Source organism: Rissa tridactyla, chromosome 2 (assembly GCF_028500815.1).
Source record: "Rissa tridactyla isolate bRisTri1 chromosome 2, bRisTri1.patW.cur.20221130, whole genome shotgun sequence".
NCBI classification, from domain to species: domain Eukaryota; kingdom Metazoa; phylum Chordata; class Aves; order Charadriiformes; family Laridae; genus Rissa; species Rissa tridactyla.
The window spans coordinates 121,609,375-121,635,843 of NC_071467.1; the positions used below are offsets into that span (position 1 = coordinate 121,609,375).

Here is a 26,469-nt window from a genome sequence, read left to right on the forward strand (position 1 = left end):
CTAGAATTAAGCTTTATGGAGACTGCTTGGGCTGACAGTGTTGAGATGGTTTGTTCCTATCCACACAGATAAGGCAAGTTTATGCTGTCCTGGAAGCTGAACTCATGGAGTGGTTGCCAAAAGCATTCTATTTTTTAAATGCTGGCCAGTATTGATTCTCTTTTAGGGAGTGGCTAGCTGTGATCTTGGATCATGATAATTTTGACCACTGGCTAAATATTTTTTTAAAAACCTTGTTAAATGTTAGACCTTTTAACTTATTTTTTTATTTAGTATTATTAAGTGACAGAGCAAAAAGATTCCAGGACCTCTGCTGCAATCTTTGCTTTTAGTAGTGCTAGAAAAGTCAGTGGGAATTAATTTCCGTAATTTCTTTCAACTCTTTGAAAAAATTATACTCTGAACAGTCCTTATCAATGCTAAGTATGACTTGCCTTATATTTGTTGTAATGGACATGACGGTCTTGCTCTGCAAAGTACTTGCTTATTTACAGCTGTTGCCTGATTTTTAATAGTGGGTTAATGATATTGACCTCCCTTTTAGCTGGAGTTTAATTTACTCATGAAAATCCTGGCATACAGATTTCGTATTTTATTAATGAAAAACATGTACTTAGCAGCTAAGCTAGAAGTAGCCAAAAGCATCAAAAATGAAGTGGATCCCTGTTGAAGTGTACTGGAGAGGTGGTTCTTGTATTTTCCTATCCACAGGTTGTTCCTTACATCTCTGCCATTCCACCAATTGTTCATTAGTTAACTAATGAAAACAGCAGGTATAGGTGTAGTGTGGTACTAAATGAGGGTGTAGCATGGTATTGAATGTTGTTGGCTTTCTGAGTCTGAGAAGCTATACAGCCATGTTGTTGATTTGGTGGAGCATCTGGATTGATAACTATACGGAGAAACAGGGTGCTGGGCTATACTACCTGTAATTGTGGAAATTACTCTAGCTACAGCTCTGATGAACTGAGAATGGGAGACCTGAAGGTGTTCTGTTCTAGATCAGATGGTATCAATTTGCGGATTATTCTGATTCTTCCCCTTGTTTTGCTCTACAAATACCTTGCCTTGCAGGTATGCAAAGGTATGCAAAATAATTTGTCAACCTGAGGAAGGCTCGTAAATGCTTGCAAGTAGTAAAATGTCTCTACTTCTATTTAGCTGTAATATTTGTAAAATGTTGTGCGTCTTACAAAGTGCAGCAAAATACTAATTATAAGATGCACCTCTAGGGACTCTTATTTTTCTTCCTTTTCCCTTCATGGATTTGGACTATTAATGGGCTGTTTAGCAGCTCTGTCCCCTTGCAGCCTATCTTAATTGTAAAACTGTTAGCTGTAGCATGCAAGCCTTCTTTGAAACAAGTTTAAAACAAAACGTTTGTATTCAACATGTGGCTGGCCTGACATTATTCCACAAAGATGCAGAACTAAAATGAATGAAAAACATAAGCATCCCAGGAAATGTTAATCTCAAAGGAAATCCTCTGAAAAGGACGCCAATTTGTAAGCAAGAGAGAATCACAGAATCGTAGGGTTGGAAGGGACCTCTGGAGATCATCTAGTCCAACCCCCCTGCCAGAGCAGGGTCACCTAGAGCAGGTTGCACAGGAACGCATCCAGGAGGGTTTTGACTGTCTCCAGAGATGGAGACTCCACCACCTCTCTGGGCAGCCTGTGCCAGGGCTCTCCCACCCTCAAAGTAAAGAGAGGAGGGGGGAAAGTCTGTATGGAATGGTGCTGTTAGTAATGTTACTTTTACTTAGAGGAAATCAGGATGCATGGATATTGGTGCTGAACAGTTGTTTTTCAATCTCTTAACCTGTGATCCTGTGACACAGTAGTCCTGTGTGTTTATAGCTTATTGAGAGCCTCTCCTTTTTTCTTCCTTTTCTCTGCCCTCTTGCTGTTTTCTGTGAGTCATCTTACTCCCAACACTTGTATCAATAACTGAAGTGCTATTGAAAACAAAAATACATCTGCAGAAATACTGATTCAGCTGAATCTTAAAAATATTCGTGTTTAAAAAAATAAAATCAGTGTCTTAGTTTAGAACTTTTTTTTTTCTAGGAAGACATAATTTTGGGTATTATATTTAATTTGGATTTTAACTTAGTTATCCTAGTTTTATCTAGCAGTAGGTATATCTATAGTGTTAATGGAGGAGTAATGCTGAAGAGAAACACACTGAAATAGATAACTGGCTCTATATCAAAGAGAAGAGAGGCCATTTTGATGAAGTTCTTTATTTTAGGATATCAATTTTTAGGTGTTTTTTTTTGTCTCCAGCTTTTCTGACTTGAATTACCCCAAACTTGAAAATTGCGATGTAACTTTTTTCTTTTCGTTAGCAGTATTTTGAAGCGCAGACAAGTTAAAACTGATTAAACTTGCTTCTTCAAAGGTCTAACTGAGTAAATGTGCTGTATATACAGCACAGGGCAGTATAGCCTGGAACTTAAATGTTAACCTATTAAATTCTAATCCTATCAGTTTTCTGTATATGCCTTACCGATTTGTAAATTTACAAAATTACACACTTGTAATTCAATTTCAGACACGTGAAATCTCATATAGAAATAGGAAAGGAAAAAAAGCCTCAAGTCATACCTTGTTTTTCTTGCATTTTCCCTAGTGTAGTTTCTCTCTGACACATTTAGCCTTGTGCTTCTTCAGGCAATGATGATAAATGTACTAGGTACAATGTTTTTAAGCTACTGTACAGTTAAAACACCGAGGACAGCTTTACTCGCATCAGTGAGTCTTGCACATGCAGAACTTTTGGTATGCTCACAAATCTGCATTGAAGAACATAGTCCCATTTATCAGGAATTCTTATATGTAACTGACAAGAATTCCTTCATCTGCTGGAGGAAAGGAACTCTTTCTGTAATCTTGGTATTTACATCTTGATTTGACAGATTTATAGTCCTTTGCAGAAACGCCTAAAACGCAAGCTAATTTTAATGGTGCCTTCCAACCATAAAAGTCAGTGAATGGTATGACAATTGAACCCTATAACTGAGGGTTAGGAATATCACCATAAGTACTTGTCCATAGAGGGGTAAGTATAGAGGAAAGACACTTTGTCAGCTATTACAGTCAGTTATTGTTGTATACAATACTTAAACATTGCATTTTCTTTTCTCATACAGTGTGTTGGAAAATAACGGGCCTTGTTCTTGACATTATAAATGAATTTTCATGATTATTGTTAGGTTAGTAGGCATACAACGCCTTTTCCCCAAAAACTTTACACAAAAGGATTTACAAGAACAGATTTAATTTTAATGAGTAATGTGTAGGTGAAAGGCTCTTTGTTGATGATCAAAGCACTTGAAGGAACCTTGAGGTTAACAGTTCCTTCCCGGCACTTGAATGTGGGATCAGCTGGGTTTAGCCCATTCCGAGCAGATGATGTTTATATTTTCTTTCTTAATTTCTTAATGGAAAATCATCTAATTCCTTGGGTATTTTAGTTTGACAAGTAATTTTACCATTGGAAAACTTCTTAATAAGCAAATTACTCTTACTATTTCACAACTGATTCCCAATTTTGAATGCAGAAATTTGCAATTGGTTCATTTTTATTAACGGGTAGTTCTTTCTTCGTTACAAATGTGAAGGGCTCTTTTTTGCTTTTTAATTGTACTTGAAAATTTCTTGCTATTAGATATAATTTCAACAATGTATATAGCCTTGAAATGTAACTGAAAGGGCATCTATCGCACTTTTACTTTTTAGTATCTTTAAATTTTTATATCCACTTACTTTGAATTAGGTTTGTAGAAAGCTCTAATTTGCTAGGTGTGTCTGAGAAAAAAGGACCAGAGTGGTAATGAAGCAGACAAGATTTAACAGTAAAGTAACTGTCCTAAAAAACTTTAGTAGTTGTTTCTGTCAGCGACTGTCTGCCTAGCCAGATTCAGGAGGATAGAGTGATAACAGTATTCATTAAAAATAGACTTAGGTAGATGTTTATCTGGTATTACTGTTTGTGTTAGCTGGTAAACTTGAAGCTGTTTCTTCCTGTATAAACAAGAAAGCCAGCAGCAATTATTCTTTAAAATTCAAAGAATCAAATGTTATAAAACCTTTCCATAACACAGACAAAAGTACAATTGTGACTGTGTATACAAATTGACACTAGTGCTGTATAAATAAAGGGGATTTCAGGTTGTTTTTGTTTTGTTTTTTTTTTTTTTTTTACATTCGCATATACCTCATCCTTTACACAAACTGAAGTTAGTATCTTTGTGTCTTTAAGCCTTGAATCTTGCCTAGAGACCAAGAGTAAAAACCATTAAAAGGGCTTGACTTTGGCCTGGCTATAGAAGACAGACCTCATGTAATAATATATCTATTTGTGTCACTGTTGTGGTATTTGGCTAACCGCACTTAATAACAGGATTAACAAAAGACTAATAATCAAGGATGAATTGTTCAGGGTTTAACACAAGTTCTGCAGAAGCCAAATAGAGGAAAAACCCAAACCCCACGCGTCTCTCCCAGGCCAGAGACCTGTTCAGCACCCGCGCCCTGGACAGCTCAAGAGGCCTCTCCCGGCCGGGCCGGGCCGGGCCGCTCCCCGCCAGGTGCCCCCGCCGCTGCCCCGGCAGATGCGCCGGGTTCTTCAGCCTGGAGGCAAAAGAAGGTGACTTTCAAGAATAGTACTTCAATAGTACAAGAATAGCTGGCCCAAGGCTTTCTGGTTGGACTGCTGAATTGTCTTTAAAAGTCCAAGAGTTTGTGATAGACTCTCGCTTACCCCAGTTCCCTGTGCTACCAAAAGCAACTTTTGACAGCCTTGAGAATAGATGAGATAGACTTCCCCTGGAATGCTTTTTGTAACTTTTTCTAAGTCTGACTCATATTCCTATAGTGCCTATGTGTTGTTTTTTTGTTTGTGGTTGGTTGGTTTGTTTGTTTTAAATCTTATTTGGGTTTTAGAAGTTCAATCTTCATCTATTTGTTCACCTTTATCCTAGAAAATAGATTTCTTGTCACAGCTTTCTCAAACACTGGTAAGCTAGCTTCCTCCTTCTTAGTTTCGTCTCTGTTGTTTGTTTTTCACGTGGTTTAAGGACTTTCTGGAGCTAGTTCTCATTTTCTGCTAAAAGTTTTGTTAGTCTTGTAGTTTCAACTGGACTTCCCTGCTTGGTTCCTTCCAGTAAGTGGAAGGTTATACAGATCCTGTCAGACACACTGTTCATTCAGTTTCCTTTGGCGCTATGTGACACCGCTTTTTAAAAATGAGATGATGAAAATATTTGATCTGAAATGTTTAAAAACCTGGAGAAACTTCTGATGCGTTTTGAATTAGTATTAGAAAGACACTTGGAACAGCAGGAGGCTCACTGTAAGATTAACCTTTCAAAATAACATTAGTTTTTCTTGACAAGAGGTGAAAATCTAGAAGGTGGTATTCTGAAATATTTACTTTTGAAAAGGGATAGTTTTGCATCCAGTAATGCTGAGGTAATAAGATAAGATCCATCTTTTGTGTGGAGGAAAAAGAACAAAACCTGTAAATATTTAATTTTACTTAATGGCTTTCAAAGCCAAGATGGAAAACACAGTAATACTTTGATTCATATTTGAAAACAGGGTTTGTAAATACTTCAGTGACCTTTTTCCTTTCTTTTTATGACCCTGCTGCAGAGAGCTATGTGGTTTGAATATTTTTTCCCCTATTGTTAAGTACAGTTTATTTAAGATAGTATGTGCTTTTTTTTCCTACTTGCTGTTATCTTTTTACAAATGTCTTGCAGGATTTTCCTTAAGGGTGGGAATCCTAAGTAAATATTATTTGCTTTTTATGCTGAAGACCTTTCAGTATACTACCATACCATCACGATGGTAAGAACATTGGCAGCTTTATTCAGCTTACTACTAAACAAATAAAAAAGGAGCCCACGTGCATTTCTTACACTCCCTCCCTACTGGAAGAAATAAAGTGAATTTCAGGAGGAAAGAAAAGAAACTGATTTTGCTGTTTCAATTGTTGGAATACATGCATTTCAACTTCTAAATGAAAAATGGAAATAGCATCATTAAACAAAATTAGTACTAGAGTTTCTTCTGTCTCCTGGGAAAGCTATGTTTCCAAATCAGTTGTCCCTAACTTATGGGTAACTTTTCTTTGTTTAAGTTGGACCTCTGCCATATATCTGGGAACTGTGGCAAGCTGCTCGGTAATTTCCGGGGTTGCATTCCACTTTTTAATTTTTTTTTTTTCCTCTCCCCTTAAACTTGCTTCATTGGAGAGATGACATGTAACATAAGTCAAAGATTTTTATTGAAGTCATATTCTAAAAGGTATTTCTGGCATTCTGATTTCTTAGGTTTGGTATAAGAATGGTGTGTTTACGGAGCAATTACAGAAACAAAGAGAGATTGAATAGTGAATGAAACACTTCATATTTGCTTGGATGGGGGGGACATGATTGAGGGTGGAACCCATCATGTACATTTACATTTAAATAAATTTTAAACCTACTTTAACAGATTAGCTAGTGCAACACAAAAGCTACTAGTTCTATAAGAGGGTTTTTCCTTGCCTCACTTTCAATTTCTTTCTATAAAAATGTCCCTGAGGGAATAGCAATTGATAATAAAAGTTGTCATAACTGGTACTTTAGAATATGTTCCTGTATCTTTTAGAAATTGCTTGTATACAAGCTGTGTTGTCTATTAAGAAAATAAAAGCAGCTTTGTAGCTGTCCATATTAATACATTTGTGATCAGAATTTTTGTCTAAATTGTTTTTAAAGAACTCAGATTTGTGTATACATGTTCTTGCCAGAATATCAATAGATTAGAAGACTGTATTGTCCAAAAGGTACTTTGAATTTATTCCAAAATGCTTGTTGTTTTATTTTGCTGGATAGTACTACCCTTAATTTTGCGAGATACCAAGCTAGGTAAAGAGCAACAATAACATACTGCAGGATTTATAATCCCATCTATGTTGTGGGTTGAGTAACATGCTGAATTGACATAAATGCATCTGAAACATTTGATTAATTTTTTTAAGAGCTTAAGTGAACTTTTTTCCCCCATGAAGTGTTGTTACTGTATGATTCTAGAGTAACTAGGTGAGAATGTAACAATATTAGTCTGTCTCAAGATTTAGTGCAGCTTGTATGAATTTTGTTGCAGGTAGAAACGTGGTGAATGAGTTGAATTTTTTATTTTTCTTTCTGGAAGTCATTGTATAGATGTTGTTATGTGTTATGTGCTGTGAACTCCCTTCCTTAACTAAAAGCTTAATTTTCAATGTCGTTTGAATGTCTCTGCCATCAATAAAAATCATCCTACCTACACAATAGTGAAGGAGGGCAATTTGCATGTTTATGTTGACTTCTACCCAAAAGCACATACTTGTGTGTGAAATATTTATATTCCCATGTGTATGACATAACCCTTCCAACTGCATCAGTTTTTTTCCTTTGGTCTTATTTAGGCCAGCTTTGAACTGTTTTGATACAGTTTTAGCTAAGGACTGGTTTTAGACCAAGAGCAGAATTTTAGTCTGTCCTACCATGTTCTGTGGAAAGTACCAGAGAAGACAGCATGTCAGGCTACAGTCTTCTGTTCGCAGAACAAGTTCAGCATTCACTTATTTTTCGACCTAGAGCTGCAGGATCTCCCTGAAAGATTAGACAGCTGTTAGTCTTCTGTAGCCTGCCTGCTGCCCTGCGGAGATGTTTTCCAAAACAGAAACTGCTGTTGTAGATTATAGGATTAATAGAATGAATGGTACAATGTCTACACAGTTCTGGAAAGCAGAGACGTAAATTTAAATGTTTAAATGCCATTCTCACTGCACAAAGCCAGGAATTGTATTGACTATTGCTTCTTCTCAAGAAAAAACAATGAAAGTAGGTTTCTTTTATTGGCACATCTCCCACTTGTCTGATTTCTGATTTGATACAACTGCTGTAAAGGACAGCTATGGCAAGACCTCCACTAGAGAGAGGAAGAGTGTGCTTTTGTGACAATCAACAGGAATGTTAGGCTTTCTTTGGGAGCTCTTATGAGGTGTTCCTGAAAATGGTAGTGAAAGGCAAATTTTTAAAAAAGTCACTTGATGAAACAAAAAAATCTGGAGGCAGAGACAGTCCTTTACATGCCTGTGGCTTACTTCTCAGTAGTCTTTAATACAAGATGGAGTCTACTATGGAAGAACTGGAACAAGGCTGTCTTTTCACTAGAGCTAATGACTTATTGTCGCGGGCAGAGTGATTAACTTCACTTGTAAGAGAGAAGTAGTGAAATATTTATTAACATGAAACAGTGGTTTAACAAAGTTAGTAGTGAATGCGACAGTGTTTTACGAGTTTTGATGCCAGGGTACACTTGATTATTTACTGCATAGAGGCCAGAGTCAGACAAGCTGTCAGGGAGACCCCCCCATCGAGTCACGAGGTTCAGAAAAGACCCCCTTGCTTTCTAAACTGCTTCTCGGAGAGGAGTCTAGGTGTGGCTGGATCCAATCCTAGTCTCAGACTTGGTCAACAGTTTATGTCTAAAGGATTATATATGCGCAATCAATCCTTGTATCACTTAGCTAAAATTTCAAAGTTTAGCATGCTATTAGTCACCGAGAACCTGTTGCGGCAAAGAATTGCTCAACCTCAAGGAGCAGAACCTTAAACGAGTGTCCCCACTCAAGGGGAGACCCTGGCGTGCAGCCCGCTGCCGTGCAGGAGAGCTCAAAGGGCTCTTGGGCTGTTCACTATTTATAGAGTAAAATAATTGACCTATAGTCATATTCACAAGGGAACAAAATATCTGGGTCCCCACTCCAGACAGTGTGTTGGCTGTGTTGCGAGCCATCCCCCAAAGTTCAATTGCAACTCATAACAACTCCCGCAGATGGCCACGGCTTGAGCGGGAGCCGGGGGGGGAAACAGGGGAAAGGGGAGAGCACACTGCCACACTTATGCCTGCCTTAATCTCACTAATTGGTTGGTGGCCATACTGTGCAATTTATCACAGTTGCTTTTACTACACTCACCTGTGCGCAATGGACTTGCCTTCTGATGGCTTCTCCTACAACAAAAGGACTGGATTTAAGCTGGTGTCCATGTGGGAAACAGCTACTTTGACCTCTCCTAAAATCCAGAATAAGAAAGCCTTCTAGAAAACTGGTAAAAAAGGTCTAAGTGTGAGAGAGTTATCCTTCAAGAGCATCATGGAGATTTTTATTTTATAAGCCATTAAAAGTACAGCTTCTGTCTACTGAAAGAGAAGTCTTTTTGAGAGGCTAATGCTCCTCTTAGATAAAGGAGGAGATCTAATTTAAAACAGAAAAATACCTCTAAATGATGTGAATTCTTTGCAATTCTTAAAACCCGGTCAGTGAAAAATAACAATGTGACAATTCAGTAGCCAAATACTTAGCAGTATAAAATCTTTCTTGCTTGGAGAATGGTTTATTTAACTGAACATGCCTTTAGAGAACTATTGTTTTTTTCACAGAAGATTTTGGGAAGTTGTGATTTTTTTTTCAACCTAGAATGAAAGGTTACAATGGGAAAATAGACATAAATCTGTGTCTCGAATCATTTTGGCATTGGGGTTGTAGTAGTAGACCCGAGTAGACTTATCTCAGGACTTTAGATGTCTGAAGTGATGGAGTTTTCATAAATTATTTTTTAATGAATGCCTTACACTTTAAAAAAGTGGGAATTGGAAGAGAACTAAATCCTAGTTGTTTATGAAGAGCTAGGTGTTGGGTATTTAATGTGCATCATGGAAGTTTTTTCTTTAAATAATTTGTTTGCTGCTGAAGTATATAAATAGTATATGTTTGGGCTGTGCCCTTCCTTAGCTTGCTGCTTGTTCTAGAAGTCCACTGTTTCTTGTTTGCTTTGTTTATGTCATAGAAGGGTTTACTTAAATGTACCTTACTGGTCTTTGCCCTCTAGCTGCTGTTTTGATCCTGTCAGTCTCTGAATTATTTTATATACTCCTGGCAGGCCTGCTAATACAGCAAGGTGCAGTAGGCTGCTCCAGTGTATCACTGGGAAAGCTCAAAGTCCTGCTTGCTTGGGCTGATCCCCACCAGCTGATGCTCACATGCAGGAAGGGACAACAAGAGCAAAGGAGGTGGTGCTGCCAAGAGACAGAGGGAAGGTGAAGGGATGAACACATCAATGAGCTGAGAGAAGTGCAGGCTCAAACTCTGCTCTTTATCCTGCCCTCAAGAACAGTTTTAAAGATCTTTTTTTCTTTTTGGTTTTGAAAGACCAGATTTTTTAATTTTTTTTTAGCATTTCATTCTTTATATTTTAACTGCTCAGTCACTGGTTTTAGGGATCTGTGGTAGAGCCTTACTAACTCATTAGGTAAGGCTCTGGTTAAGAAGGCAGGGCTAAATGAAAAGGCAGAGCAAATTTATATCATGATTTACTTTTTCTGTGACCCTCGTCTCAATGTCAATGTGGGCAAATAACATTTTTATATAAGGTGACAACTAGAGACTTATGAGAATTGTTTATCTTTCTGTGTAAGCTGGGGCAAGTTTCTTTCTGCCTTTCTAAAGTATATAAGGGAGACATTGCTCCCATTGTAACCATTGGGTTTTTTTGTCTATTTTTGTGTGTAAGCTCTTTGGAGGAGGGACTAATACGTATATGTGAACAAACATATTTACAGCACTTAGCACACTACGATCATGATCTTATAAGGGCATTCCTGAAATAGGAATACTAACTATAATTGCTCTTTAGTCAGTTGTTTAAAAAACAAACAAAACCGAAACAAAGCCACAAAAAAACTCCAAACCAACACCAAAACCAACACCCCTTTCTTATTAAAATAGAATTTATTAGCATGTTGCTGTTTCATGCTATCTCAGTATTCAAACAAACTCAAGACAGTGCCTCCTTTTTTTATGTATAATGCTTACATATATCAATTGACAGATCATGATTTTGTTTGAACAGTGAAGAACAAAATGTACTACTTAAATGGTTGCAGTTTCTCTAACCTTCAGTAGCATTACAGATAAAGCAATGAAAGCATATACTTCTTTAAATAAAAGCCATAATTGGATAAGTAAAAGCATTGAAATTACCATGCCATTTTTCAAACTGCTGAAAAGTCAAAATATCTATAATTTTAAGTAATTTGTTCCAACTGCACATCCTTCTTAAAACTTATTTACAGTGTATGCTGTGTGTGTGTATGCATTCATATTGTGTCTTACTATGATGATCCAGTTAATGTAAACAAGATGTTTATCTTCTAAGCATAGATGTTTAAAATAGGTAACTAATCAAACTTCTCAACAATTTGACTGATGACTAAAGCAGCAGTGATAAACAGAGAAACATAGAAAATAGTAGCCTTCTCTACAAAGATCATCTAAAAAGTGAATGATTCACAAAATATTTTTTAACGGTTTGTTCAAACAGTGGCATCTTAACCATGAAAAAGCAAGAATTACATTGCTAACTTAGTTGCTGTGGTAGGAATGACGTGGCACGTCATCTGAAAGTTTGGTTGGTTTGTGATTTGTGGGTGTTCTGTAAGGTTTTGCAGAATACGTTATGGGTGCTATGTACTCTCTCTTCATAGAGGTAAAAGACTGTAAATACAGATGAACCTGTCATGATGGATACGTTTAAAGCATGTAAGTCAGTAGCTTGATTTTCTTCAGCTTTTACTGACAATAGTTAAGAAAAGTTGGTTAGAAGTTTCTTTATGGGTTCAGTCCTGTCTTTTTCAGAACCAATTATGTATCTTCTTTACTATTCCTCTATTAGGCATTTTGAATGCCTTCTTTACTATGGTTCCTCCCCAAATCTTATTAAAAGGTTCTATCTTAGAAACAGGAACTTTTGCAAAACTAGTAATTAGAATACATAAATGCCGTATCATTCAAACTTGAGAAACTTCTCTCACATTTTATCAAAATTTGTACCTAATTCGTGTTAAATACTGCCAATACTGCAGGATTTAATGATCTAATTCCAGTGTACACCTTTCTAAATTATGCATTTTGAAACTCTAGGTCTTCTCCTCATTTTGTAAGATTGTTTTTAATTATTCTGTTAAAAGACTGGCTTCTGATGAACCTGCATCCTAGTTTCTGAAATAGTCCATACACTAAGGTGAATATTTTCCGAGTTGGAAGAATAGAAGGGTCAATACAGACTGAACTTCTCTTAGTTGAATTTCCCATTTAAAAACAAAAGGCTGCTTTATGATAGGCAGAGATGTCAGTACTTTTTAAAAAGTTATTCCTTAAACAAAAGTCCTTTGTGCTGAGGATGAATGATATTTTTCAGCCCGGTCTTTTCTAAGTTCAGTCCTTATTATTAAGTCATACTCTGGAAAAAAACCCCAACCAAACTCAAATAAAAAACATGTATACTTACTCTACTCTCAACAGTTTCAAGTGAATGAAAGCAAATTAGTCCATAGGTTAGATGTTTCTCTGCAGAATTAAGAAATTGGTGCCCTCTGTGGAGGACTGCTATTTTGAGAGCTAAACAGGAAAATATAGAGTATAATAATGCAGGAAAGTCTGCTGTTGTGCTTAGGCAATAAAAATTCTTGTATACATGATTAAAAAATGAGACAAAAAGCACAAGAAAACAAATATGCTTTGAAACATTTGTCCTTGACTTTCTTAAAACTGTGCTTTTAATAGGTATAATAATTTTTCTGTTGTACTGAATGATAAATGTAATGATAACTACTTTTGATATATAATTTAATGTTGCTGTTGAAAAATGAAACAGTATTATGTTTAGAATTAATATTTAAACTCCTGAGAAGATCCCACATAATAATTTAACTTTTTATTTACATATGTTCTTCCCAGTTGTAATCTTTAGTATTTTGTGCTCTGACTTTTTTGTCATTGATTGGTTTTCCCCTTTTTTCTTTGTCATTGCTACCTCTATTTCTGCAGGAACAAGTAGGTTATCGGTAAGTATTTCAACAAAATCAGATTTTACAAAGTTTTGCCATAGTGAGGACTTCTTTTTTTTTACCCTCACTTACTTTGGTAAAAACTTTGTAGACAACAGACCAATTGTCTGTAAATGCTGTGCTTTCTCAGGTCTCCATTATCGCCTTGTTTGTGTAGTAGAATAATAGTTTTGAGATTCTCCGAGAGACTTTGTCTTCTGCATGCTTTCAAGCAGCATCACTATCTGTGCTGTCTTCTAAGATGCTGCCTTTTCCTGGGGCTTGCTCCTTTGTTCCTGTCTGCTGCGTTTCAAGTGCAGTGTTTACTTTGTCTCTCCCATTTCTTTTTTTCGTAAGACCTCGTATGCATTTTGGCCAGTTTGCTCAGAAGACTTCTCTGCGTCCGACAAGATGCTCTGTTTCACGTGTTCGGTTTAGTCATCCTTGTCAACCATTATTCAGCCATTTCCACATCATACCTCTTCCCTTTTAGCTATCATTAAATATACTCTCAGCATGGTATAGCTACCCTCTCCTCTCTATTATCATGCTTCATGTAATTTTAATCAGATTTGTTGCATTGTACAGTACGAGTTTTCAAGATATTTATGTCTGTGCATTTCAAAAAGTAGGATTTCATTCTTCTGATCTTGGAGCAGCTCTTCCTATACTTCCTTTTAAATGATGTGATTTCTAATGGAAACTTTTTCTTCAGCCCTTGTGTATTTTTGAAAGTAGTGACTTGACATTGGCAGTGTGAAGAAGGGGAGGAGAGTGTAGACAAACTGGTTCCTTGTATGTAAAAATATGTAGTTGTCTTGCCAAGTTACTCAGTTACTCCAGAAGAGCTTAACTCTGGCAGTAGAGCACTGTTTTCCTGTCTGTCTTCCCCAACTTTCATGTGAAATGATGAGTGGAAAGACAGTTTTCGGGTGTTTGAGGAAAATAAGTGCTCCAGGCAATGAGAGAAAATTGAGGGAGTAGGAAAATTAAGGAAGAAATTAAAAAATAATCATTTATAGGTTCAGGAGAACTAGGAAAGAGAGAATTCTTCCTCCTTAAACTGTGATAGGTGAGTTAAAAAAGCAATGGGAATCTGTAATATCTACAAAGTAAGAGTTTTAAGGCATTCGTTTGCAAAAGTTTTCAAACCTCCGACCTGATTTGCAGTGAGTTATTTGTCATCATCTGGTAATGTGAGAACTAAGCTGGTTTGACAGGTTATTCCCGTTTGCCATGTGTCAATAAAATACATTTATGCCCCAAACTGTTGACCATGCTTTCTGGCTACTTACATCCTGAATAAGATAGTGGATTTGGCCCCAAAATGTGTCCAGCCTGGCTTAACTGCATATCCAGACAACTTTGTTATCCTCTACACGTGTCCAAAAGATATCTCCAAATTGGCAAGAACCTCACTTATGTACAGAAGCTTCTGAAATGGTGATGGGCTAATTTCTTCCCATACTACTGGTGTTACTCTGCCAGTGTGGTTAGATGGGGACCTTGCATTATGTCTGCTTGCCAGAGATCTGATGATGAGTAAACATCAAAGGTAGGAAAAGTTTCTTTCGTTTGCTGCCCTTGATTCAGACTCTGGGAGTCGTCATATTCCTGTACGAAAGAGAGAAAGGATGTTTCTTTGGGTTCTTTTCCCTGTCCCCCTCCCTTGGGAAAGACGCAATGGAAATTAATAATATTCTTCCAGGGAAAGGGTTGTGGATAAGCAGAGTTTTTGGTCCCTGATTTAAAGTATATTTCTCAAACATAGTAAGCCAAAATCTAAAATCATTTGGATTTACACTGTATGTGGAACCTTTTTTACATGAAAACTGAGGGTTGCTCTTACCTTTAAATCTACCAAATGCAACTCCCAACATAAGTTTATGTTCACACTTGTCTGTCTCTCTTCAGCTGCTTCTGTTCCATTGAGAAACTTGTGGTATGGGTCTGTGCTAGGGGGTGTGACATGTCTGCAATGCAGTTAATAAGGAGTAAGTTAAAGAGTGAATTAATAGCTTACAAGTCACTTAAAAAACTGTTCTTGTTACTGTGCTTGTCAAGTTGAAAGCACATAGGCCCTCTAGGAGTTTGGATGAAGGAGGTTTGAGCAGTCTCTCATCTACCTTGACTACAGATCCCTATGGATGATGGGATGGGGAGGTAACACATACCTACCCACACACACACGTCGAGCTAAGAAGATCATTCTTCCTCTCTTGGGTGTTTGCATCAGTCTCAAATACCATTTTTGAAATGCTGTTTCTCTATTAACAGTTGTTCTTATTTTTGTGATATCAATCTTTCCACAGGCCTTTCCCATCTGTAATTTCATCTTCTCTTTTGCAAGATATTTTAGCATGGGGCTTTTTTCTCTCTTTTAATGTTTGTATTTGTTGTTCTTCAGTTTCTAAAAGTGTGCAGCCCAATTATAATCATCATTACATGTTACTTTTACATTGGTATTAGACACCTAAAGTTGTGCAGTTGATAAAGGCCTTATTTATGAATAAGAAAATGTGCCATGTTCAATTTCTCTTCTTCATTCTGTAGTCCATTGTTTTTCAGTGATTGCTACTGAAGATCTCACTTTCACAATTACCAAGATGAAGGGAGCTAAAGAAGTTATGTAGAAAGACTCTATTTCAGAATTTTTTGCTTAGGAGATGACGTATTCTCCAAACATATCTTCTCTACTTATTCCGTGAGTTCCTTAACTAAAATAAGTTTCAGGTTTGTTTTTTATTCCACATTTTATATATTCCCCCTTTCCCACTGAGTGCTGTGGGAGCTTTAAATCAGAAAATACAACAGAAGATCCCTTGTTTCCCTCAAGGAATTCACAAGTGTGCTTTACTGCAGTTTTATGGCACAAAAGGGGACAAGAAAACCCCTCTAGATTACAAGCACAAAATCAGTAGGTGCTGAGAAGAAGAAATTATCTGTGCTTATCCTGGTTCAGTTTTCTAGAAAAGACAGAGTTTGGAACTTTGGTATTGTGTTCCTTATTTCAATTTAGTTTCGTATTCTCTCCCAAGTTGAGGGGAGTATTCTTTATTTCCTTTCATCTCCAGAAGTCTTTCCAGATGGTGCTGTGTTCTCTCAGCTTAGGCCGTTGACAGCATAAGGAAGGATGGAGACTAGAGAACTAGATGTATCTTTTCACCGAGACACTTTCTCCCGTAATAAAAAAACTTCTGTACATAAAATGGCAAAATTTCTCTGAGTAGCCACTTGAGAGTTACAGCACCTAGAAATTCTCTTGTAGAGGCTTCCCTGGGAATTGGTAATGCTCTTTTGTCTTTTACCTTCTAGCTCAAAGACATTTTAAAAATGTCAGTTCTCTATTCTTGGATTTAGTGTGAAATAATCTTCATATTCTCTTTGATGGTAAGGGTAAAGTTGCCAGGTAAGATGTTAGCTGTGTTAAAGCAATATGCTTTCATGTACAAAGCTTCATGTTTTTGAGCTTAAGGAATTACCCATTCTGTCTTTCCATTTCAGCTGTCTGAGGAGAAGAGAGAATTCTGTGGCCACGTAACTCTGGTAGATCATGTAGTCTGTACTGGAGCTTTTTTTTTTCCCCTTCTTTAAGTTTTACAAATTAGGTTGCAGAAACAGGGAGTGACAGAAGTTTGACTTGACCAGGACTGTTGTTACTTCACTGAGAATCTGAATTATTTCCATCTATTTTTCTGCTGTTCTTAGAGTCTCACTTCATAGTCCTCTAAACAGCTGAATATAAAAGGAAGAAGTGTAAGAAATAGAGGCATTATGCTTGACTTTAATAAAATGTTTATGCTATTCTGCTTTATATTCTCGTTAGCAAACTTAGAAAATATGGTCTAGGTGAAAAAGTAGGTGGATGCTGAAATAGTTGGAAGAAAATTCTGTAGCTGCTGTAGGAGAGCAATTCAGATATAGTGGTCTACTTCGGGTCTGTTTTCAATCATCCTTTTTTGGGTGGGCACTTTAAAAAGGAAAAACTTGTAAGATCTGAAAGCACGACAGAGGGCAAAATTTGAGTTCATAATTTTTTTTTAACATGTTAGAAAAGTGTTCATAGTTGACTAAAAAGGACAAATGAGAATTACTGATTGTGAGGAAAAAGAAAACATACCACTACAAAATGGGACCTGGCTAGTAATAGTTCTGCTGAAGATTTAGGGATTGTTATGGGTCACGAGAGGAAAGAGCCAATAATCTGTTGGTTTGTTTTAAATGTACATACCTATATATACACACATAAAGGAGATATCTCTATGTATAGATAGGTCTATATATAGATATTCAACACCTGGTGTAACAGAACGATGTGATAGGTAACTAATAATTTCTGCTTAGGACTTGCGAAGTCTTAGCCTGAAAGCTCTGCCCAGTTCTTGGCAATGCATTATGTTAAAGTTGGAGACAGTCCAGAGGACAGCAATACGAATAAAAGGTTTAGGCATCAGGGCCTGTGAGGAAAGATTAGAGTAACTTGTTTTTTTTTTCGGGCTAGGCAAAAAAGGCGAAGGGCACACATTTTCCAGTGTGAACATGTTTTTTATAGTGAGGACAGTTACCAAGTGTTTTCCATGTCTACTGGACACATAAAAAGTAATCAACGTTTTTTGTAAGGGAAGATTGTTCTAACTCTCTAGGAATAGCTGATCAACATTGTAGGTTTTCTAGGATGGATGAAAATCTTTCACTAGTGGATTTTTAAGGGCAGATTAAATCCTCTAAGTACACTTAACCCAGTTTTCCAGTATGGAATAGACTCGGTGACCCCTTGAGGTCCTTTCTAGCATGTTTCTCTGATTATGTGAGGTCTTTTCTGTTTTTTAGGCGGGGGATTTGTTTTGTTTTGTTTTAACATCATTATGCAGGCTTTATTTGTGTGACCGTAATCTTGCATACCATCGTATTGACTGGATGCTGTCCTTCCAGATTGTCTATACTTAGTTTTCTAAGTACTGAAGAACAAGTGCAAGTACGTAAGTAACATTTGTCAGACTTGTTACTGTCAAATACATTTTACAAAATCTGCGCATGCAAGCCTTTCTCTTTGCTTATGACTTCTTTACAAGTAAACTAAGATGGATTTATCCATCTTGGTTGGAAACACAAGCATACAAAAATTTAAAATACTAATATGTTAGTTACTTATTTTTACAACAACAGCTAATATGACTATACTTTTAGTTTGGTTTTGGCCATATTCTAGTTCAAACTTTTTCTGCCAAAAGTGTACTCTGATCGGGCTGAGGCAGTCATTTGTGTTGGTGCATCGTGCTTATTTCTTTCTACTACTGTTCAATATTGTCCAAAAGGACCATCCGTTCTTCTGTGCAATTTTAATACCTCTTTAAGGTGTTTCCTCAATGTGCAATTCTGTGACACTCTGCACTGTATTATCTGGAAGCTCATAGCTCTTTTTTTTTCCCCTGCCACAAAGTAGATATTCCAGGATGAGTGCCAACGTGATTTTGCAAAAATTATAGAGGTTCAGGAGTTTGTTATTTGTTGGATGTTTTCATTTGCTTCTCTATAGAACAAACCACAAGTTAAACAGTCTGATGTTTCTAAAGCAAGGCAAACACAGTAAGATATCTATAAAAGCTTGAAATTGGTGCGGATAGAGTGAGTGGCCACCCATCATCCTGTCCCTGTGGATAGTTTCCAAGCCTGCTAGAGATGAAAGCTATGAGTTTTGTAGATGGATGTGAGAGAAGATGGTATTTCTTGGCTAACTGGGGGGTTTCATTTACAAAAGACAGCGAGTCTGAAGGAAGTGATACATTCAAGAGAGAATGAGAGAGAGAATTTACCTCTGAATATTTAAGTCCTGCTACTTACGCAGGTTTGGTTATTTCAGACTTTCTGGGAGACCGTGGGATTTTCTAGTAGCTTTACTGCAACTTTCTGTTCTGTCTCTTTTCTTGTAACTGTACTATTTTCCAGGATTGTGGGTTTAGGTAATGTGTTACTTTCAGTATTGTACCTCAGGGCTGTGAAACTAGATGATGGGAGCTTGTAAGAATTTGTCTCCCTGCCTCTTAAGCATGCGCTTGGACAAGTCAGCTGGAGGCATGCGCTTGCACAGTTTTGGTGCTCAGTTCTTTCCTGCTGTACAGAAAGAGAATGGGGTGAGAGGTGGTTCTTCCGCTGTCTTAGGTTGCATGGAGGCAATGTTCTCTCTACTATGGGAGAAGGACGGCCAGCTTTGCAGTGATATGCTGACAAACAGTGACAGTCCTAATACCAAGGTAAATAGTTCCTCATCTTGGATGAGGATAAGGGATGCTGTGAACACCTTCAAAAGAACTGAATTTTCACCTAGAACTAAACGTTGTAGAATCATAGAATAGTTTGGGTTGGAAGGGATCTTTAAAGGTCATCTAGTTCAGCCCCCCTGCAATAAGCAGGGACATCTTCAACTAGATCAGGTTGCTCAGAACCCCGTCCAACCTGACTTTGAATGTTTCCAGGGATGGGGCCTCCACCACCTCTCTTGGGCAACCTGTGACAGTGTTTCACCACCCTCGTCGTTGTCTCTTGTGCTCTCCTTGTAAAGAGAGCAAGAAAGTAGTTAGTTTCATAGTTTTTAGAGGACGCTTCACCTGATGCCACCTCATCTGATGATTCTGTTGTCTAAAAGTCTGGGAATCCATTGTTTATCTGCAAAACTCAGTAAAACAAGTCACGTAGAGATAAAGTTATTTTTGACCTTTTGCTGATTGTTAAAGTCATGTGAGACTTTCTTAAAGTTATCAGAGTTGTTCCTTGACACCGGTGGTAAAAACAAACATAGGCTATAAATGTTGTTAGCCTGCTGGGAAGAACAATAGAGCCTTTGTTCTTACAGAGTACTTAATTGTAAACTGGGTCATGAAACTGTTACCTTCTGATTTGAGGAAAGGTGGGAAAATAGCAGCTTTTTTTAAGGACCTTTAAGTGGCTTGTGTGCAGTGTTGATTGTTCACTTATTCATATTTTTCAAATACAGTTAAAAATAAAGTAAATATGTGTCTACAGACAAAATACTTTGTTCTTTGGGGTTACTAAAGGAGTTGTAAATGGTAATTTCCTTCACACAAAACACTTTGTATCTCTTAGGGAAGATGGCTAAATCCAGGAGCTGAAGAACGTTGTGAAGGAATGAGAAGTGGGATTTCAGCTGTGTTTGAGAAATGTTTCAGCAGGTGTTATGAGCTCAAGGCACTTTTTCAGCTGTAATGGTAGTCACTGGAAAAACATCCTTTTCCACAAAGACACCTTTATGGTCCATAAGGCTTAGTTAATTGTAGTGTCCTTACTGCTTGGGTTCTTTAGTGTTCTGTTGAGCGCTGAGTGGAGCTGTAGCAGTCAGATATCCCAGACTTGCTGCGTCAGGAAGAAACTTGTAGTTGCTTAACTGTTACCTCCAGATACCCCTTGACACTGGACAAGGCACAAGATACTTTATTGTTAAAATGTGGACTGTTACTAGGTTTAGGGGCAGGCATATGGTAGTATAACCACATTCAGCTGAATATTCTAGGTGGATAACCAGAAAGATTTTTCACAGTTGTCCATCTATAAGTATGGTTTTAAGGTAAAAGCATTATTATTATTATTATTTACCCAAACTCTCCGTACTATTTCATTTGTATTTAAGTATTCCCTCCAAGCATTCCTGGGATGTGTACCTTCTTAATAACACTGTTAACTTTAGCAATAGTTCTAAAGACCTATTGATGGTTTTCTCTGCCCCCTGTCGCTCCCAATTAGATGTGCTGATGACCCTAGGCAAGAAGCTGAGAAGGGTCCTGTCCAGAAAGCAGAGGGAACCTGTTAATGCCTGTCCTGGTGCTTAACTAGCCATGAACATAATTGTTAACTTGCTGTAATGCAAACACTCCCTTCTGGCACAGCAAGACTCAGTCTGCAGCGTATAAGGAAGTTACATGCTTTTCACATGAAAATATGTTGTCAGTTATGCCTTATAGAAGCATATAAATGAGAATAATGCATGGGTCTTAGTAGGTTTTAACTAGACTTAAGAGTCATCAGCTGCCTTACGCTGATAAAGTTTGAGAGAAAATTTACCGTGGGTCAGTTTTTGAAGAAAACTGTAACAAAACAGTTATGGGTGGTTTGGGGTGTTTGGAGGACTGAGATGCTAATTTCAATTTTAGTCGTGTTGAGATGCAGCCTGGGGGAAGGAGGTTACACAGTGGCTGAAGTGTCACTGACAAAGCTTTCTACAAGTAAATTAATCCTTTCAACTTGTTTCTTCCAAAAGATGTGTTTGGCTATTTTATGTTTATTAACCTGTGGTTGTAACTGTTGTTTGTAAAGATACGGGTTGGGGGAGGATGATTAAAAATTAGGAGAGAAGAGCAATATTTAAACTGAAGTGTGAGATTGACACAAGAAGAAATAGATATGAACTGCTTATGACTAAAATGGGAAGAATAAGAACTGTACTTTATCTCAGGAAGTGGTTTCCAGTACATGCTCAGCTGCTGCTCAGAGTTTTCTCACGGGTGTTACCAGTTGCCTGGTTTGACTTGCTTCCTATCAGCTGCACTAAAAAAATAAAAATCATTGTCTTCGTAAATGAGGTGCATTATTTCTACCAAGTGCTAATGCTTCAGGTTAGTTACTTGATCTACATCTGGATAATAATTAACAGTAAAGATCAAAATTCTCCCGCATCAGTAACTCGAAAGTGCAGCATCAAGTTGCTTGTCATCCTTGACTGACTCGGTTCATTGTGGACTCACAAGGTTAGACGTACAAAAGCAAGGGGCAACAAAGTAAAACATGTGGGAGGAGGGCCAGATGTGGATATTGGTGGAAGGTGCAGTGGCCGTTTATGCATGCCTACATCATTACTTTTCAACAGCATCAAAGAAGAAGTTGGTCCTTTGCACTGAGCATGGATTTAGATATTTTTGCTGTATGTTGTCCTGTAGGACAACTCCTTAACAGCTGTTCTGCATCAAGATCCCTGTTGGTGGCTTTTTGTCTCTCACTTGCCTGTTAATTATTCAGCAGATCAAAATCAGTCAGACTTTTCCCAGACTGTGGACCGTAAAATTTGTCCAACCAATTTTTTCCTTTAACTGGAAGACTGTTGTCTTTGGTAATGACATAAATTAAAGTATTAGCAGTTTTGTCATGGACTATTATACAGTTGCATCACAATCCAGACTGTCTTAATTATTCTTTACCCCATATTGCCTCAGGCTGTGACATCACAAGCTAAACAAGGTCATGCTTGGCTAGGATGAGAGAAGTCAAGCAAATTCAGTGCTACAGGAAACATTAGTGATTCAGTAGGTGAGGTGACACTCCTGAGTTAATGTTTTCCCTGTGCTCCAGACTGGTAAAAGATGCTGCAGCTAGCACGATGAGATGTAATCCTAAGATCCTTGGTTAAAGTTTCAATGGTATTCTTAGCAAAAGTGCAGATGTTAATTCAGGGCTCCTGCCCAAGTTCAGATTTTAATGGCTATGTTCTCTATACATTTCCAATTTCTGTTTTAGTAGAGTCACACTATCCTTTTGCACTTGTCTTAAACGGTTTTTAGAGTTGTTGGGAAACTTTGCGTTCCAGAGGTGCTGACATCTTTGCAATTGGCGACAGGTCAGTTTGCAGAAACAACGGTCCATTTTGAGAACTTTTGAAATCGAGGGAATTATATTTATGTAAGAAATGTCAAGTCAAAACTGAAAAGCTGCCAGATATATGTGCAGAATAATTTTTTGCCTTGAATATACATATTTGCAATGTGGTTGAGTGTACTCACACTTACATGTTTTTATTTTCCATAGGATTCAAGTGCCCTGTATGTTCAAAATTTGTATCTTCTGATGAAATGGATTTACATCTTGTGATGTGTTTGACAAAACCGAGGATAACCTACAATGGTAAGAAAGAAGTAAGCTGATAATTATTCATTTATTTTAAACATTAGAGTGATAATAATGCTTTATTTATAAGATACTCTGGCAACTAATTCAGTGGACTCAGAAATAGTGTATGTTTTTTACTTGTAGTTTATTTTTTCGACATCATTCCTAAGAACTTGGTCTTTTTTATACTGCATGCCAATATAATTTACACTGTTGACTTTTTCTGCAAATATAAAATTATTCTTATTTGAGTGCATCCCATTTTTTGACCATGGGATCAGATATTGGTCAGTGTGCGTTTAGTGTCCACTTGAGAAATGTGTAGCTTAAATGTCCTCTCATTTAATGACATCAAATGGTGAGTCAGGTCAATCAAGCATTCTTCTGGGGACGTTATTAAGGACTGTTACCTGACACATTGCATTTGCACCTTAATGAAGAAAATGACCCTTTCTTGAATGAGCTGAAGAACTTTCTCCTCCTTCAGCTGATTGCATATGTGATACTTCATAAGGTCTGGTAGGATTGTATGTTTTTGTGATTTTAGTGAGACTTGCCAACATCAAATGAATCACTTGTGGTAGGTCTGTGTTTTCCCTACTGCTAAGCTCTCCTCCAAGGCAACCTTTGATGCAAGGCAAATAGGACTTTTGCCACTGTTGGGATCAAAGCTTTTTGTTACTGTGGCTTAGGCTGACACTCAGCTCTATGGCAAGCACACAAAAAGGTTTTAGAAAATCTTACTGAAATCTTAGCACCTGCTTTGGCACAGCTGCCCTACCATCATGAAATCTTACAGTGAATGAGCTTATTGCTCAACTGTCATCAGATGTGGAATATGTGAGAACAAAACGCAATTAGAAAGAAATTACAGAGGAGAGGGAGTCAGACTCTTTTTTGAGGTGCACAGCAAAAAGTTCAGAGTCAGTGGTCATGAGCTGCATTAGGGAAAAACCTGATTCCACGTAAGGTAGGAATGCATCGTAATGAGGGTGGTCAAACACAGTGGCAGACACCTGAAGAGGCTGTGCAACGTCCATCCTTGGAGATTATCAGAAATTGACTGGACAAGGCCCTGAGCAACTTAGACTAAGTTGCTTTGAGTGAGGGGCTGGACCAGAAGACCTCCAGAGGTCCCTTCCAGCATAAGTTATTTATTGTTTAAATAACCTGCAGTGTTATAGGCTCTTTGACCCGCCTGGCTCCCTTGCTGTTATGGTATCTGACACTGGATTTTTTTTTTTATTGGATCAAGTCTTGAAGGATGGTTGGGCCTACCTTATTCTTTGTCTGGATAGCAATAAGGCTTGGCCTTAATTGGAAAAATAATTTGAATTCATATACTTACAGTTCTGAAATCTATTTCAAAGCACAGCACTCAGGAAAAGTAAATACATTTTTTTCTCCTGGTGTTGCCACACATATATTTGAGAAGGTTGACTTCATCTAACAGAAGGGTCTTTGTTTCTCTTTGTTTCGCCTTTTGTAAATTAGAACTAAGCATTTTCCAAGAAAAGTTGTTAGAAAACTGTCTACTGAGGGATGTTGAACATTAGGGAGAAGGAAGTTAGTCGCCTCAGTTAGGGACGGATAATGCACTTGGGATCAGTCAGTGTGCAGTGGGAGGAGGCAAGCTGGCAGAGAGCAAGCTCTGGCAGTAATCCAACTGATGGGATGTGCACAAATTATGAGCTGACTGACTGAAATCCTTTGCCCCTGCTGCTTCCTACATGTACAGATGAGCACGCTCAGCTGACTAACTTTTTTCAAAGAAACAACAATTACATAACATAACCTCTCAGAATTGTTTGTGATGTTCATTTATATCACAACAGTGCCATATTCAACCTCTTTTTTTTTCTTTTTTTTTTTTTTTTCTTTTCTTCCTGCACTGTTTCTGTCAGATGGCACACTGCTGGTTGGAGCTTCTTTGGGCCTTCTTGCTACCTTTGCTCAGTCCATTAAGTTGTAATCCCTGTAATGAGGCTAATGAAAAAGAATTAATTATCAGATTGGTAGTTTAATGCTGCCATGATGACAGGCCCAGAATTGCATATGAATGTCTATATACATGCCTTTTTCCTGGGTTTTTTTTGGATGTTTGCCATGATGAGGAGATCAGTGATGGATCTGCCTTTTTGTCATAAGCTGTAAGAAGGGCATCTCAAGTTTTGCTTGAGAGAAGAAAAGATGCTGCTATCAAGTCTTGATACCTTCTTCCAAAATGGAAGGCATCTCTTCATGCTTTACTTTCTCATTGTTATCTTGGCCTTATGCCATACATTCTCAAATAGAGCCAAGTAGGCATCATTTACTTGCGTTGGTCACTGGTGGTTTCCCAGTCCTGTAACGACTAGCAGGAAAAATATCCCCTTTTTTTTCCCCTCACCTTCTTTTCTTTCTGAATTTTGCATTGCAAGTAGTTGAAGGGAGCCTTAGACTTTGCAGGTGGTGAGATGTTTAAAAATTGAGCAGCTGGATTGAATTGTGCTTATTTCTAATTCTGTTCTAGATATGTTTCCTCATGATACTGTAAATGCGTTAGTAGTTCTTTCTAAGAAATAACAGGGAATTAATTGTATGTATTTTGTCATTCTGAGAAGACAAACCTTTCTTTTTAAATGTGAGGTTGAGGCATACAGTCTTCCCAGAAAAATGTTATAAGACTGTTTAGTTGTGATTTGAAGTATAAAGAAATTAATGAGTCCTTGCAGCCAATCTCTAATTGCTTTCTGAGCTACCTTTGTGCATTGCATTTGGCAGTAGGAAGGGTCAGTGAACTGCAAACTCTGGCAGCTGTCTGATTTACACGTGTTTTCTGAAAGAGGGTGATGACAAATTTGTCCCAGTTCTATGCTGGAAGTTGTGCCGATTTTCATATAAATAAATCGCTACATTTTATTAGCCTTATTCTTTCAAAATCATGTGACTTGCCTGCAACAGAGATCTCATTGCTGATTCAATTTGGCGTGTAAAAAGAGCTCTTTCTTTTTTCTGTGGAACTTTTTGTTCCAACTATCTCTTAAACTACTTGTGGTACTCACACATGAACCAATATCTAGGCATTTTGATACAAATGCTGGTTAGATGGATAGAATTGTGCAAAAACATTGTGGTGTTTGGTGTTACTGTCTTTAAATAGCCTTGCCTTTTTTAGCAATTAAAAACTCTCTTCATACTGTTACTTACTGAGTTGCTGAGAAGCCAGAATAGGTCCCATGCACTGGTTAGCCACAGGTTGCTAAAAGCCAGTGTTTAAAGAATATGGTTTACTTAAAACAGATTATTTTTTTATGATTTTTTTTTTAAACCACTGCTAAAATATTATATAGCCATACCTATTCCTTTGAGCTTCCCCAGAGTGCTAAATGAGGCCCCTTGCACCATCTCGTTCAAGTTTGCCAGGGTGGAGTGACACAGGGAGCCCTTTTAGGGGCTACTCTGCGCAAGGTGTTGCTTACACGGTAGCCCTGCCTTTTGGTCAGGCAGGGCATTTACTTCAATAACAGTGCTTTGGAAGCAACTTGCCTTTAATTCCCTGCTGATTATTAGAGCTATTAGGTTTTGAATATAATTATTGTTCGTTTTGTGTTGTTACAGTATCGATGCTTTTTTTTTTTTTTTCACTGAAAGATGTTTTATAAAAATTGAG

General features: G+C 37.6%; 1 protein-coding gene across 2 annotated transcripts in view; it reads left to right on the forward strand.

Moving 5' to 3' along the window:
• The window catches only part of ZNRF2 (zinc and ring finger 2), a 61,565-nt gene that overhangs the window by 11,149 nt on the left and 23,947 nt on the right, over window positions 1-26,469 (forward strand). For both annotated transcript variants that reach the window (XR_008464867.1, XM_054191459.1), the window contains exon 2: window positions 22,737-22,832. Coding sequence is in view for 1 of the 2 variants with exons in the window: in XM_054191459.1 (XP_054047434.1) it covers window positions 22,737-22,832 (96 nt within the window). In the remaining variant the exon portion in view is untranslated. The remainder of the gene's footprint in view (window positions 1-22,736; window positions 22,833-26,469) is intronic.